The sequence below is a fragment of the Leptidea sinapis genome, chromosome 38 (genome assembly GCF_905404315.1).
Source record: "Leptidea sinapis chromosome 38, ilLepSina1.1, whole genome shotgun sequence".
NCBI lineage: Eukaryota > Metazoa > Arthropoda > Insecta > Lepidoptera > Pieridae > Leptidea > Leptidea sinapis.
Genome location: NC_066302.1, coordinates 307,646 through 325,677, shown reverse-complemented (window position 1 = coordinate 325,677; position 18,032 = coordinate 307,646). Strand labels below are relative to the sequence as shown.

General features: G+C 34.3%; 1 protein-coding gene across 1 annotated transcript; it reads left to right on the top strand.

Moving 5' to 3' along the window:
* The first annotated feature begins 1,820 nt into the window (after positions 1 to 1,820).
* On the top strand, positions 1,821 to 15,334 carry LOC126975906 (uncharacterized). Its single transcript, XM_050824023.1, has 5 exons — positions 1,821 to 1,978; positions 11,947 to 12,055; positions 13,519 to 13,665; positions 14,458 to 14,629; positions 15,116 to 15,334. The coding sequence occupies exons 1-5, from the start codon at positions 1,859 to 1,861 to the stop codon at positions 15,267 to 15,269; spliced, it is 702 nt and encodes a 233-aa protein (XP_050679980.1). The 5' UTR covers positions 1,821 to 1,858; the 3' UTR covers positions 15,270 to 15,334.
* The last annotated feature ends 2,698 nt before the right edge of the window (positions 15,335 to 18,032 follow it).

Genomic DNA, 18,032 nt, shown 5'->3' with positions numbered 1-18,032 from the left:
GTGAATAAATAGGAAAATGCTGCTATATTAAATAAAAACAACAAATTTGTTTTTCCTTTGACGTGTTCATACATAATTTCTATGAGAGAGTTTATTGACGCACGGTTTGACAGTTCTGCTGTGAAACAACTTCATTACGACAGCAGGGTGCATATATTACGAAGTATTTTCTGATGTTATGATATATTATTGACAAATTCATATAAAAACATTATTTTATTTATTATATACAGAACAACGTATGTTGGGTCAGCTAGTATTATATAGAAATTGTTCAATAAAATTAAACTCTTACTGTCGCAGGCTAAGTAAGCTCGATGGATTATTTATCAGGAATTCTATTAGATGTTAGATATTATTATGAGCTTTTTTTCAAAAAGTTCAAAGGCGTAAATATCAAATAAATACTTATAGAAAAAACCTTTTATACTGTAAATTTTGATAGAGGAATGAATGAATTCTTTTTTTTGGAAAAGGAGGACAAACGAGCGAACGGTTCATCAGGTGTTAAGTGATCACCGCCGTCCACATTCTCTTGCAACACCAGAGGAATCACAGGAGCGTTGCCGGCCTTTAGAGCTCTAAAGCTAATGAGCTTCTAAAGTGTTATATTTAACGGGTAAGCACCCGTTCTCTCTTGTTTTTTTCTAATGAAATTAAGGGAAGAGACGTTCAGCTGATGGTAATTTATACGCCCTGTCCATTACAATACAGTGCCGCTCAGGATTATTGTAAAACCCGAAAATTCTACTGCGGCACTATAACTGCGCTTGTCACCTTGAGACATAAGATGTTAAGTTTCATTTGCCCAGTAATTTCACTAGCTGCGGCGCCCTTCAGACCGAAACACAGTAATGGTTACATATTACTGCTTCACGGTAGAAATAGGCGCCGTTGTGGTACCCATAATCCAGACGGCATCATGTGCAAAGGAGCCTCCCACTGATGGTTGTGGTAGCTGATTTATCTTATCATCTAAAACTCTGCTTATTATTGATAGATTATAAGTTATCTTACATTATATAGTCATAATATATCTTAATTTTTTTTTTCATGATGTGATTTGATTTGATTGGGTACATGATGCTCGCAAAATACCTCTATTTATTCACACTGTGTTTCGATTGATGTATGTACATTTTTTCATAAATATTCACTTTTTTATGTAAGTAAAAAATTAAGAGTATTCTTGTTACGTTTCTTCGCATAGATTTTTATGTTAATACTTTTTGAAAAAGCTGTACATAGTAGGTTGAGTTATGACTCAACCTACTATGTACATATAATATAATAAATCAAAAATAACAAACATTCCTATTCAATCGTTTATATGTTAAATATGAAGGTTTGTTTCCGAGTCATGGATGTTTATTTGTATTTATAAATATATTAATATATTGTATTAAATATATCGTTGTCTTGTACTCATAGTACAGGTATGCCTAGTTAGGGTCAAGATAACTTGTGTAAGAGTGTGTCAATATTATATTGTATTGAGTGACTTCTTCTCATCAAAGCTCAACCCTCTGCGTGTAATATTTTGATTTAAAGAATAAAAAATAAATGAAATTGAAGCGTGTTAAATCATCTTTGCTTTAGAGGTTGCTTTACTAATAAAAACGCTAAATATCTTGAATTACTTCAATATGTTATTGTTGTTGTTTCAACTAGACTATTTAATGACCGTAAACAGCTACTTGTCCATTATAAAAATAAATAATGACTCACAACCTGATAATGGAATTCCAATCGCGTACCCTAACATTAACTTATGTCCCATACAAAATGATAAGTCCCTTTTGTTAGTTCAACACTGTCTACCGAATGAACATAACGTTATATTAACGTAACATTAAAAATGAATCGGTTTGTCTTTAATATTGTATTTGTGTTGTTACTTAGTAATGTTTGTTGTAAAATTGTGAATAAACGGAAATGTCCCGAGGTTCGCGCTGCACCTCATTTCGATCTACCACAGGTATGTTTTATTATATTTTTTTATGACAATAAGGGACAGGGCGTACACACTGCCCTAAATCCCTTAATTCATAAAAACCCCAAAAATTCCGAGCACTACAACCGCGCTCGTCACCTTGAGTGATAAGATTTTAAGTCTCGTTTGCCCAGTAATTTACTAGCTACGGCGCCCTTCTGACCGAAACACAATAATGCTTACACATTACCGCTTCAAGGCAGAAATAGGCACCGTTGTGGTACCCATATTTAGCCGGGAACCTCTGCAAAGGAGCCTCCCACTGGTAATATTACTATAACTTTACCATCAGGTTACCCGGTTGGGTTGTTCTTTGATCAAACACAAAATAAACTTCTGATTGATATAACGGTAGACGTATATGATACTATAGAAGTTTTCAATCCAAAAAATATCAATTATTATCATAATTTTGAATTGTGTTTCGAGGATATTCGAATATGTCTTGTCATTTTTGTTTATTTCAAACATCATGCTCCCAGTACGACTCATATAATCTTGTAGGTAATAGTAAAAAGTAGATATATCAATCTAACCTTTCTTTTCCTTTAATTTTTTTTAATGGAATAGGAGGACAAACGAGCGTACGGGTCACCTGTTGTTAAGTGATCACCGCCGCCCACAATCTCTTGCAACACCAGAGAAATCACAGGAGCGTTGCCGGCCTTTAAGGAAGGTGTACGCGCTTTTTTTGAAGGTACCCATTTCGTATCGTCCCGGGAACACCGCACAAGGATGCTCATTCCCCAGCTTTGTAGTACGTGGAAGAAAGCTCCTTGAAAACCGCACTGTGGAGGACCGCCACACATCCAGATGGTAGGGATGATATCCTAACTTGTGGCGTGTCGTGCGATGGTGGATTTCGGCGGCAGGAATCAGGTTAAACAGCTCTTCGGAACACTCCCCGTGATAAATGCGGTAGAAGACACACAATGAAGCGACGTCTCTGCGCAACGCCAAGTGATCTAGCCGTTCACAGAGCACTGGGTCCCCAACAATTCGAGCTGCTCTGCGTTTGTTATCTTAATGGCCTCCTTCCCCAATATGTATGTAGGTAGGGTCGTTCAGTTCATAATATCTGTAGATTGTTAGCTCTGTCAATGGTTGTATATAATATAAATATGAAGCTCAGGGAACTTATGAATGTAGAGGAAGCGCGTGAGGTTTGTAAGAATAGAAGCGAGTGGCGTTCTGCTGTCTCTGCCTACCTAGAACGAACGTATAGCAAAGTAATTATTTGAAATCCATGTTTCATTTTTTGTTAGCATGTTATATATTAATATATACTAGCTAACCCAGCAAACGTTGTATTGCCGATATTAAAATCACGATACAAAAGTAACTGTTGATCGTAGATACTTGAAAATTTGAAGTTTTATGTATTTTTTAATACTGTCTCATAATCAAACACATTTAAAAAAAATGTCAAAAAGATTAAAAAAAAACGTGTGGACCACCCTTAACATTTAGGGGGGTGAAAAATAGATATTGTCCGTTTCTCAGACCTACCCAATATGCACTCAAAATTTCATGAGAGCGGTCAAGCCGTTTCGGAGGAGTTCAAAGTTTAACACCATGACACGAGAATTTTATACATTAGATATTTACCACAATTATACCTATACTTGAATAACAATAATTCATATACATAAACGTGACAAATATGAAATTCCGAGTCTTAGTATTTTCCGTTTTAACATGTGACGTCACAAATCTTTTTCCTTCCTCCCTGTGCTTGACGTAAATACTTCCCTTGCTAATATATATATCTTGAATATACTTATTATTCACACACATTAGAGGGAGTTGAGAGAGATTGATAATCAATTCGGTACGGTAAAGATATTAATATGACATCTTACTTCTTTCTTTCTTCTTATGATTCTTATAATATTATTATGATTATATACTAATATTATAAAGAGGTAAAGTTTGTGAATTTGTAGGGGGTAATCTCTGGATCTACTTAAGCCATTTTGAAAAATCTGTTACCAATAGAAATTCACATTATTTGTCAGTGTCATAGACATATTAACCCGAAAAATAAAAATATTTTTTCGAGGTAGTCGGATTTGCAAAAAAGTCGGAGACAAACAGTCCAACAAAAACCTTTATTACGAAAGCTGCTTTAACTATGATTATGACGAGAGATATATCATTAATTGTATTTATCCACTGACAGCATTGGAATACCAACGAATATGGTTACACATTGGCTAATCCGGACGAAGTCGCAGCCTGATTCCAAAAACTCTACCAAGTAAATTACCAAAGTGTTTTATATTCGTGGATCGTGGAACTATTACGTGATATATAATTGATATACGTATAGGTACAACAGTTTCTCATGAAACGTTAAACCCATACTAGGTGTAACTTGGCTCTACTCATTATTCATCATCATCCATTCAGCCGGATGACGTCCACTGCTGGACAAAGTCCTCTGCCATCATCCAACCTATTCCAGCGATCTTGATCAGATCGCCGGTCCATCATGTTAGGGCCTACCAACACTACGACTTCCGGTACGTGGTCGCCATTCGAGGATTTTACTGCCCCAACGGCCAACTGTTACATCTGTCACATATTATCCATTGTTTAATATAATTAATAACTTATTAATATGTATATAATATAGACTTATTTCATTATATTCTAGCTGAGCGCTGTACGTATGTATGACAGTTTAAAATTGAATTAAGGTGGACAAACGATAAATTCCTGATGATACTTAAACATGCATAAGAATCCTTACAAGAATGCGCAGTTCCAATAATTAATTTCTTGAGCTTATATCTGACGACATCTTTTGATGTCGTCGCATAACCAAAATTTATGAACGATGCGGGACACGCATCCGCGACCTCTCGGGTTCCGATCGAGTGCTCTTCCAACTGAGCCACAACAGTACATATTAATTTTGTTTACAAATTTAATTTAATTAATCCCAGAAGTGAGGGTAATAATAATATCAATTTTTTTTTTAAATAATATTCCTAACAGTGTTGTGTTACCATTTTAAATTTATTTATGACAAGCTTAATATGAAACAAAATGCCCTGAAATAAAGAAATATCATTATTATAATTGGATGTAATTCCAGAAAAACGTTCCAAACCACAATCATGTCGAAATTGTGTTAAGAACACAAAACTGGTCACGTGATTAATATTAACGGACTTACAAAAAATGGAAGTCCTTCTGTCACTCTTTAAATGTCATCGTGACTTAGTAGCCCAACCCACGTGTATGGAATACAATAATATTTATTAAACTTTAAACACAAATTCCTTAAAATGTGATGTTTGTGGCTTGGAACGTTTTTCAGGATCTACGTCCAATTAAAAACAAGTATTACAATAATTAAAACTTTATTTGATAACTAAAATTATAAAATTATTAAATATTATTACTTTATTAAGTTCGACTAGGTCCCGGCCAATATAATAGATACATTATTCGTTTAAACATGATACACGGAGTGCGCCGCGTGGGTGCCGGAAGTACACCATAACATTAGATAACAACTGTGCTGCAATGGGCTTAATGATATCATTACAATATTTATTGTATTTTACAAACAAAGATTTAAAAAATAATATCCGGTAGACCAAGCCTTGCGCGGATTTTTAAGAATGTGCAAAACTTTAACAAAAAAAAAAACAATAGGACATCTGGATTCTGCTTTCCGGATCACCCAGTGTCCCATCTGAGCTATTATAGTTTTGTGTATAGTGGTGAAATTTACCTTTGTATTCTCATGTTATTGTAGCTGTTTCTCATTGAAACATGGATAAATCTACATTTTTTTTTTAATTGAAACCTAGCTAGATCGATGTATCGCCCCTGAAAGCCCCTATATACTAAATTTTATTAGAGCCGTTTCCGAGATTCAGATTATTTATCTATACATAATATACAAGAATTGGTCTTTTAAAGATATAAGATATGTTAAAAGATTCAAGCGCGTTAATTAATTAAAACTGTTTTTGTCTGCCTGTTTGTTCCGGCTGATCTCTGAAATGGCTGGTAGCTGATGTAATAAGGAGTAACTTAGGCACGTATATTTTAGAAAAATTCTTTTTATTTAGAAAAATAAAGTAATTTTGCAATATCAAGAAACGGTCTAACTCTAAAAATAATTTATATGGCAATACAACGTTTGCCGGGTCAACTAGTTTTATATACAATTCTTTTTAATACAATCTATGCAAACTGATGCAACAAAGTACTCAAAAAATTCAACTTATTTAAATATAAGTTAAGTCCTCAAGAGTTATTGTGTACCTACCTACAGTAGATAAGATAGAATAAATTCCGACACTCTATAAATAAATCCGGATATTATCCAAACATCCTACAAGTATTTGAACTAGGCATAAAAAGCATTTATTTTCTCAAAATTTATTCCTTAAGAATTCTTTTTGATGTTATTTCTAATATACTAGATACTACTACCGCTTCGGAAACACGCAAGAAACTCTTCCAGCATTCTTTTTTTGAGTTCTTTTTAATAAAATATAAATATTGTACTGTCATTGCTATAAAATAATCATAATCTAGTCCCAGGCTGTCCAATCACTCAGATATTCAGCTCTGTAGTAGTAGAATTTACAACAGAGCCATTCTTTAATAAAACATTAAATTTATTTATGGATAATGCATAAGACGTGGCTGGGACTTTACTATAAAAGTGTATGCATTTACCCTTAAAGCTATTATGTATCTTATGAAGCCTACTAGAATTAGTTACAAGCAATCCGTTACTTCTAGTGTTATAATAATGAAAATCACAATTAAGAGCAAAAAGGTGCCGATTTTTGTGAACGTATATTAAATTTTCATAAATGTACTGAAAATGAACAGTCATAATATTTATTCTATTTTATGAAAACGTATAATGTTCGGGGAAAAGCTATCGCTAGATTACTTACTATTACTTGTACCTACAAACTTACACTTGTGTTCATACGTGGTATAACATCTTTAACTGTCGGACGGGCGCAGTGATAGGTATCGGTGTTGTTTTGAATTTCACTACACTTCAGATGTTTTGTGGTTTCCATGCGTGTTGGAACAGGGCAGGAACATAGTCATAATATTAAGGCGACACTAAATGCCAGCGACCTTGAGCGATATGATTTCACGGCTGCCGGCCCGCCATCTATGTAAGAAAGCCAATATTTTCAAAATTCACTACTAATCTGAATAAATGAACCTACACAAAAAAGTACAAGCTATAAGAATAACTTTTCTGAGAGAAGTACCAAAAAAATGCGTCACGCCCTGCCAAAAAACTTGTTTAACTTCAAAGAAAAGTGGTAGTTCAAAAAGACTCGGCAGTGTTAACTATAACCAACAGCAAGCATTAACAACCTACAGGATTAAGTAGTGTTCATAGCTCGAAATGCTATACTTTCACCACAAAACTTGTCTAAAAACACCTTGTTTGCGTGTTTAGTGCTTACTCTTCGCCTTAACATCTGCGGGACTTCAGCAAGCTGGCTTACAAGGCTTGGCTAGTGTTTACAAGCAGTACTTTTGATTCGTAATTTGTGGAGTATCTGCAACTGTTCTAACTATGACGTTACTAAGATATCAGCTGTCCCATTCTCAATGCGCGAGGATAATATAATTCCACTAACACCAGTATCATAAGAAAAAAGTAAGAATATTTGTCATATTTATCTGGGTTGAAACAGCAGACGGACGAATTCAGACGTTCCGATATATGATGGACCAATAAGCGATTAGGTGATTTATCGAGCCATTCGACCATCAAATCCTGTTTCAGATGTACCGCTATAAATACAATTATGGCTAGACTTAAATATAATTTAAAGAAATAAAAATAACTATTTAAAATCTATTTAAATTATAATATAATATTATATAAAGAATAAAAGATCACACAGAAAATATTGTTAGTTTTAAATGTTTTAAAATAAGCTTACGTCAATACCGAAACGTCAGTCTTTTGAAAACTTTCACTTTCACCTTCGCACGACACGCCACAAGTTACGATATCATCCCCACCATCTGGATGTGTGGCGGTCCTCCACAGTGCGGTTTTCAAGGAGCTTTCTTCCTCGCACTACGAAGCTGTGGAATGAGCTTCCTTGTGCGGTGTTTCCGGGACGATACGACATAGGTACCTTCAAGAAAAGCGCGTACACCTTCCTTAAAGGCCGGCAACACTCCTGTGATTCCTCTGAGTGTGAGAGTGTGGGCGGCGGTGATCACTTAACACCAGGTGACCCGTACGCTCGTTTGTCCTCCTATTCCATAAAAAAAAAGAAACTTAATTGTGTTAGTAATCTGAGGCGCTGCTATAAATAGTTGATAAAAAAGAAACTTCGACATGAAAAATGAACCCAGAGGAAGAGCAGCCACAAAGGAATATAATGATGAATTGAATGCGATGGTAAAAGCCCATTCGCATCATACTAACAATGAATTAGTGGTATGGTTTGATGTAAGCATACCCTTACTGTGTTAGTAACAAACGCGAACTAAAGTTATTCTATATCTTACCTTTGTCACTACTGAAGTAATTTTAAACTTGGAATAACTTTACTCTGCGTTTATTAATAAGACGGATAATGTTTTACCAGTATGCATGAAATCAGTCAAATAAAAAGCTTAAATGAAATTGAAAAACCTATTAATCGAAAACTAGGTATGACTTAAAAAATGAACAGTTACTCAGGACCAGCATAAAATAACAGAAAAACGGATTTAACTTTGCTGATGAACACTATTTTTTACCTGCTCTACTGCAGTACCTACCTACTGTAAGTTATGAATAAAGAATAACCGTGTTCGGATTTAAAATATTGAAAGTGCATTAAATCCATACTAATATTAAAAATGTGAATGTAAGTTTGTTTGTTACGCTATCACGTCTTAACTACCGAACTGATTTTGATAAAATTTAGTACAGAAATAGACTAGAGCTTGAAAAAGAATATATGCTACCTTTTATTGCAAAAAAATAAATGGAGGGGTTGAAATAGGGGATGGCAGTTTGTGTGAAAATTCGTCACTATCGAAGATAAAACCATGAAACTTTGTATTTAGGCATTTGATAAGAAATAATCTATAAACATTTGTTCAAATAGTTTTTGAAACTTTGACCTACATGGGGAAGAAATAGGAGATTAAAGTTCACAGGGAAATACTATTAAAGAGATTGTCTACAATGACAAGGGACATCCGCTGTATCATAGAAGAGCGCTGCTACCAGCGGAATGAGCAGATTGTGTGTGTATTATTTGAAAAGTATCCTAAAAGACAAAAAAAGTAACTGTTCAACACGGACGAAATCACGGGTAAAAGCTAGTAGTCGATAAAATAGAAAGTGAATGACATGAATGATTACATCAGCTTAAGGATTATTGTGGGTAAGCTTTCTTAACGACCGTAATAAGATTATCGTTGTATAATTCATGCAAATGTCTACATTGAGTTGTCAACTGTGGTCACCTGATTCGAGTCTTGAACATTAATCCATTGTTGTGATGTGGAAAAGAGTTATGATTGAGCTTCTGCTATTGTTTCAATGGATTACTTTTACAACAAGTCATTTCTATTTAAATTTATGAATTGTTATTATTGTTTACCTTTTCATAGAATTGATTTATGCATTAGTATCTATGAGTTTTTTTATGAAAATAAGGACGTTCAGCTGATGGTAATTGATGCGCCCTTTCCATTACAAATTTAAATCTAAAATTGCGCTTGTCACCTACTTAAGATGTTAAGTCTCATTTGCCCAGAAATTTCACTAGCTACGGCGCCCTTTAGACCATAATGCTTACACATTACTATATGTTGTGTAATTCCTCTGGTTTCGTTACAGAATGTGGGTGGCTGTGATCACTTAACTTCAGGTGATGCTAGTTTGTCCTTCTCTTCAATAAAAAAAAATTGAATCATTACCCTGAGTCCAACAATCTTTTATGCCTTTTTATTCACTTTTGAAATAGTTTGAATATAAATTTACACGTCACATGTCGACCATTAAAAAACCTTTATTTGCAATTATTGATATGTTATTCCCATTTCCATAAAATTATTTAAGAATTATATAACAATTTTATAATTATAACGCCTTTTAAAAATTTAACAGCAATATTTGTTTATAGAAATATTAAACGTTCATGTTCTTTAACTAGGAGCACGATTAGACTTATTTGTAAAATAGTACCTTGTTACTGAAGTTTTGGGTTCGCTTTTTATCTAAAGCTTACTAGTATGAAATGAAATGCATCCAGATCTTAAGAACTTGTTAAACGAAATCTCGAGATTTTTAGTTCTACAGTGATATTACGTACCAACGCTCAGATTTTTTAAGTTATTCTTCTTTAGGCGCGTTATGAAAAAATGAAGAGTGTGAAATTTTAACGTGCGCGCATCACTGTAACACAAAAGTAACAGGTTGAAGTTGGTTCCGAAAATTTTCTGACGTTTGCGTCATTCGTTATATTTTTTGGTTTCTTCGTCCATAATTAGGACAGGTAAAGGGTTCAAGCCCATACAGCTGTATTCATTATTTAATAATTAACTGTCAAAGCCATCTTCGCAAGAAGAAAAATATATAATAGCACGAGGAATAAATCATTTTAATGATTTTTGCTTCTTTAGGCTAAAGAAGTATAACTTCTTGTGTGCATACATAAGTACACACATACCTTTTTTTATTTACGTATTGACCAGTGACTATCGGTATAGAAGCTCAAAAATAAATATAAATGTTGCCCAAATTAAAAAATGCTCCTTATTAAAAAGTGTTGTTTGTGTTTTTCTCTCAGAATAGCATGAAAAGTAGCTACAACAAGTAACAAGGATATCTTAAGCATATTAAAACTATTTGTGAAAATTTTATAGTCATTCGGAAATCTTGAAGGTGCTTAAATGAAATTTGCCGAAATTATTTTGAAACGTTTCGGTACATAGAAAAACGAATTTCCAATTTATAATTAAATTTCACGTTACACAAATAAAACTAAAAACAAAATCTTGTATGCTTTGTTCAACTCTCAGGTTGTGGCTTCATTCACAGGATCTACTTTACAGTTGATAACCTGCTCAACCCCAATATCTGCATATAAGGAAATTGACATGAGATGTCGCTCTTGCAAATCTAAAGTCACTTCTGGACCCTCACTTCTGGAATTAGTTACACAAATAAAACTCAAAACAACTATAACGACAACAACAACGATTTTATCAACGATATGTCACTCGAACAGTTGGTTCAGTTGGAAGAGCACTCGCACGGAAAGTGAGAGGTCGCGGGTTCCAGTCCCACATCGTTTTTTTTTCATTTATGTTTGTGTAATTACCCCCATATATTAGGGTTATCACTTTAAAAACACAACAAAGACATAAGCAGAATAATTGTGTTCCAGCGTATTGCGATTCAACCCTTATCGCCTTATCGCGTCTTTCTGAGATTTATTTTATGACAAGAAGTGATGATACGAGCACAACGTTCACCTGATAGAAAGTGACACCCTGCCCATTACAATGCAATGCTGTTCAGGTTTCTGGTAGAACCCAAAGATCTGAGCGGCACTCCAATTGAGTTCGTCACCTTAACACGAGATCTGTCATAAATTAATATGAGTGTAATTACACATCAGCCCTTAGATAATTTATACGTCTAGATAGAGCCTCCTGGCGCTAGACAACAGATGAAAACAGGACAGGTATATTACTTCAGTTTACGTAAGCTACAAGCTACGTCTTACACTCGCGATTTATATGTCACTTTGCGTTAGTGTGCATGCATTGCTCAAAATAGAGGTTAAAAAATTGAGCTTAACTGTCAACCTCAATTTTCTGACTTGACTGAATATCACAGACTATCTAGACGTATAAATGGTATAAGAATCACCGTTTAAAATGTATAATATACTAGATTTTAAGAGGCAGTGTAAAATTTACAGATGTTAGGAGATTGGTTTGTCGTGGAGTACTATGCGAGTGCCGAGGAAGCCTTATCATACAGCTGCATGAGAGCCGTCTTTACTCAAGATGATCACGTACAACAAGAAGGTAAACCATGCCTTATCTACACCATAAAACAGCTATATCCTTGCATAGAAATAACCGATTTTCCTGTCATTATTCAGTTCAATTGTCATACTAGAAAAGTCGACTATTATGACAACTATTTTATAAGAATATTGGTTTTAATTAGATTCGTTTTAATAGAATGTATTTTCATAAGGAGGTAGTAGTTCAAACTTTTTCAAACAACCAAACAACTCTTTTATTGACTTAGGTCAAAAAATTATACATATGAATAATGAATTTCAAGGCCAGGTTCTATAATTTTCCAGCTCATCAGAAATTGAGCTTCAATGACAAGAAGAAGCAGAAAGACACTGCCAGAAACAGAAATACATTGCCAAATTACGATTTCAGTATTTTACATTATATTTATAAAGTAGTGCGCCAAAAATATTCAAACGTTTCAACTTCGGAAAAAGAGAAAAAATAAATGATTAAATCGCGAAAAACTTCAATCTGTTTCCAATATAAATCCTGCGAGACCATAATATTATCTTTAAGTCTAGCTTTACCACCCCATCGCCACAAGTTATCAAGTGTCTTAGTTGTAAAAGAATATTTGTTTTATTTATATATGCTTTTACAATATTATCCCAGAAAATATACAAAACAAATGTGTTAGAAAATTCAAAAGAATTGTTAAAAAACGATTATGTGGTAAAAAAGATCACTATAATAGAACATGATTTTCTTACTGATTGGGACACAGATTGGGAATGGAGTGAATGTTAATGTTAACACGAGGAACAAACATAAACTTGTTATGCCTACTACTCGGTTGGGTCGAGTTAGTAAGTCTTTTGTTGGGCGATGTATATGCTTGTACAATATGATCCCAGAAAATGTACAAAACAAATGTGTTCCGAAATTTAAAAAAATTGTTAAAAAATGTTTGTGTGGGAAAGGTTATTATAGCATAAACGATTTTCTTAATGACACCACGGACTGGGAATAAAGCGAACACCCTCAGGCTCTTTAATTGTAAATGTTTATTGTACGATATTACATTGTAATCCATATTTTATAATAAAATAAAAAGCCCGCTGAGTTTGTTGCGCCCATTCTTCTCAGGTCTGAGGCATTCTCTTTTGTATGGGTGGAGTTTTTGACGTTCATAAGTGATTTTAGATCCTATTTTGAATAAAAATATTTGAATTTGAATTTGAATGACCTCAGGCTATTTAATATTAAATTTTATTCTACGATATTATATTGTGACCAAATGTTATCAAAAAAAGGCGAAGCCCGCTGAGATTATTGCGACCGTTTCTTATTTTGAATAAATAAAAAAAAACATTTCTTATCTTTTATGGAATCTTTTAATTTTCTGTTCACCAATAAAAGCCACATGTTAAATCAAATATTTTTTTAATGATTTGTTAACAAAAGCTTGTAAAATAATAACTCGAAGGCAAAATATTTATAGTACGTAATTCTATTTTCAGACGGCTCAATAGAGTGGACCCCCGGCGTCACAATGAACTTTACCTACCGCTTCGCTGACGACCCTCTCGGTGAGAATTTATATGGGAACATAACGTGGAGAATCGACCTCAGTGAGCCAGCACACTGGACGCACTCAGAGCTGACGTGTAAGTTGAATAGATCGAAGCTGTCAACCAACACGAGATGGTTCTAGAACTTTTCTTTAACTAAAGGTTTTAGATTACGCTGTTGTACAATGTGGTGAATACAATGGTTGTTTTTTAAGGAATAATATACAAGTTTCGGAGCCTTTTATGATGAGTGATCACTGCTATCCATGTATGTTTCCGTGCATTGCTGACCTATAGAGTTAGCAACACTTTGGATCGAGGAAAATTATATGTATTGTTTAATGCTGAATCTTAATAAAATAAAAATAAAAAAATTGTGAAAAAAAAATATTTAGGGTTGGTTGACTCTTATCATTTAAGGGTATGGAAAATAGATGTTGGCTTGGATGATGTGGATGTGTTATTGGTGTGGATGTTTGATGGATTCTCAGACCTGCCCGATATCCATACAAAACTTCATTCAAATCGGTTAAGCCGTTTCTGAGGAGTTTTGTAACAAACACTCGACACGAAAATATTATATATTAGAATAGTAATATGATGGTCAAAAGTCATTGTTTCATTAATGTGTTTGATTTGGTAAGCGAACAGTTACCGCTCTATATCTTAGCTCCTCCGTTAGACTGTCACCTAAACGCCTATGGGCACGCTTGTTTAAATTTCATATTTTTTGTATTTGATATTTGGAGCAGAAATATCGCCTTTCGCTTTCTTTCTTAGCTCGGCTATAACTTGAGGCAGTAATGATAAAAGTAATTTCTATTTTACTTTGATTTCAATTAAATCGATTTACAATATATTTTTATAAATTGAGAATACTATTTTCAGATGCGGGAATTTATAACACATACGTTTTGGACACAGAGTATAAAACATGGGCGTTACTTCTGCATTGCGCTGAACAGAACGAAGGAACCAGATACTTGACTGCTTTTGTGCTGTCTAGGTCGACTTCCCTGCCTAAGAATGTCATGGCCTACTTGAGGGATAAACTTCCAAGGTTTGTGGATTTATGATGATTTAGTTTGATTCATAATTAAATTTTTTTATTAAGTCTAAAAAGTACTAATGTAATAAGTGTCACCCAGTGCTAGTAGCTCTTCCATACTTAATTGTATTTACGTTTGAATGTTAAAGGGTGATTTTGATCACAGACCAGTTTAAAGAGATTTTGATTTGTATTGTTTTGGCCAAAGGTTATTTTTATAACCTCTGGCCACTAACTATTATTAGTTGTTGCACTTAAAATTAATGATATTCATTTATCAACTAAGCGGTATGGGACCCACTCGATGCTACTTGATCATTCTAGCCAATAATCGACAAATATGCCATTCAAGTTTATTTTTTTAAAACACTGAGTAGATCCTTAGCCATTCGATATATTTAGATCTTGACTACATACAAAGAATAACGGCGAGCAAAAAGGTTCCTTTCTATAAACCTACATTTAACTTTTAAAGAATTAATTTTAAATTATTTTCAGGTATGACGTTGATATCAATTATGTATTTCCCATACCTCATGAAGACTGCTCCAGCAAGCCGGCAAGACCCGACGATTCTCCGATTATTGTGGAAGTAGGGAGCAACATCCCCAAGCGACCTGACACCAGCTATAAATTATCGTTTGGAAATTAAATCATATCCATAAACTTGAAATGCCTTTTTGTATCATTAATAAAATAATTTTTGGTATGTATAAAGTATTTTTATTTTATGCTTAGTGATTGTCAAAGTTAAACAATAATCTGAATTAAAAAGCAAATTTACCTAAAACGTTCGTACGTGATAGTTCTCAGAGAAGATAATACAAGCATCAGCAGCCGATTTCCATCAACACACATTAATTACGTCAGAATCCAAAATCCGTTTGCATCACGTTGATGTCTGGCATTTCACAGCGACCCGTTTACCTTAAAACTTTTTTTACTCACACATACACATCTGCCAGTTACTGTTCCCAAACCGACACCATTTAGGAATCTTCAAGTCCAGAGTATAGGTACTCCCATGTCGGCAAAATATGTCTAGTATCTGATATTGCGGATGTCCACGGATGGCAATTTTTTCTGCCTTAAATCAGGTGAGCCATTTGCCTAATAGCCCCTCTACTATATAAAGCACATAAGTATTATTTTCTATAAACAAAATTTCTATTCACAATAAAAAAAATATTATAGTAAATCATTCATGCACCTCAGTGCCTTTATACCTAACATTTTCTATGAATTATTTATGTGGTCACTTCAACTGGCAAAAGCTCCTTAAAGCAGAAAGCAGGCACAACAAACATCCAATTGGGATGCAACTCAAGTAGGCAGCTTATACAGTAGTCCAAAGAGTAGAGTCAGACCCTTTATAATTTAGTGTTAGTGGGACTATGAGAAAGCTTTTAGCTCTACCGACATCTGGATTCTTTTTTTATATACGAGGGGGCAAACAGGCAAGAGGCTCAAGTAATGTGAAGCAGCCGTCCATCTTCCATCAGTGTGTCCTATCCCAACTTAACATACGGATCTTTCTCTAAGGTATGACTAGTCACCAAATTTAACGTCTTTTTTTAAGCGAATAAGACATGAGGTGATCCGACAGCAAACTACCTACAGACCCTATCTGACTTATCGAAAAAGAAAACTGAAGAGAGTTGGCTCACATTAGCAGTAGACCGCAACTCCGTAGTCCGACATCTGGTAGCAACTGCATGAGAACAGCCAAAGATCGGTCTTAGTAGTGTGCATTGGGTTATGGCAATTGACAACACTGACTGAAAATGATGAAGATTTTTGCAATCGGAATCTTCAGAATAAGTTGTAAAGCTGTCCAATTCAACGTCTTTTATATCCAAATGTTATATGTAGTTCCTAAAAAAAAGACATAGCCTCATTAGAAAATTTTTCACATTTTGCAACATTCTTAAATCTAATTATGCCTAATAAAAATACATCGTGGTTAACAAAAAAATCAGATATAAAGCAATTTTATGATTAACTCTTTATTTTCTTTTGATACACACATTTATTTTAAAATACAACACGGCAACTATTAAATTTGATTCGTAATGCGAAATTAGTCCCTTAACGTGTAAACGGAGCATCTCTCTGGGAAGAACAATTCTTCAACGTCTGAGATAATATGCCAGTTTATTAAAGGAATGAGTGGCTATCACAATAGACTATATTTATTTAATGTAAGTGAGACAAGGCTAGCTAGATCTGTATTCAGCTACGTGCTAAGGCTAAATCCATATGAATGCTGGCAAATTCATCTGTTATGATTGATTTATTTCACCATCTTCAAACTTTTTCACTATGTAATGTTAGCCCTTTGCTTTCCAGAGGCATAAAAAGAATCCACCCATGGGGGTGTCATAAGAGGCGACTAACGGCATTTACCAGTGGATGGCTTCTTTGCCTTTACAGGATGCCGGCTAGATTATTAGTAGGTACCACAACCGCGCCTTTTCCTGCCGTGAAGCAGTAGTGTGTAAGCATAATTGTGTTTCGGTCTGAAGGGCGCCGTAGCTAGTGAAATTACTGGGCTAATGAGACTTAACATCTTATTTTTCAAGGTGATGAGGGCAATTTATAGTGCCGCTCAGAATTGCTGAGTTTTCGAGAATCCAGTGCGGCTACATTGTAATGCCTAGGGCGTTATCATTTACCATCAGCTGTAGTCATGCTCGTCTCGTCCCTTATTATTATAAAAAAAACCATCACATAACTATCATTATATAATAATAACATGTCCTGAGAAATCTTATCGAAGTTATAACTGTTATAGTTTTTCAAACCATACAGATTTCTAAAAAGCTGATAGCGAAAACAATAGGTATACAGTTTGTATTATAATTAGTATGCCGATGTTGTATGGCGGTTGCAAAGACAATATGTGGGCACGCACCTTTTTGTACTCTCGTTCAATATTATGACATTCAAACTTGACCGTGTCTAAAAGGTATAACAAAGCCACAGTTAAAACGATCGTTCTTGTTAAATTATTCTTGCTATATACATAAGCATTTTAGAATAAGTAAACTGAATATACATCATAGATTAAGATTATAGATGTGTTAGTTCTACTTTGCGTGTTTTGTAAATAAATCCTTTATTTCAATTTCTGAGATACATTACGATATTATGTTCTTGTAGTCAATGATGAAGTAAGAAATACCAAGGCATACACCCGCAGAAAAACAAATATCCCTAGCCTTAATCTGAGATATAAGAAAATCAATTTGTACGTCACATCGTATTGATCTTTCATATTTTTATTGCGATTCAAAACCTCTTGCTTGACTATATTTTTTTTTCCGTCGAAAGAGAAGAAATCGTCCAGAGGACAGCGGCCATCTCTGCTTGACCTTCAGTGTGGGATTTTTACTCACAAATAACCTCTCCTCTC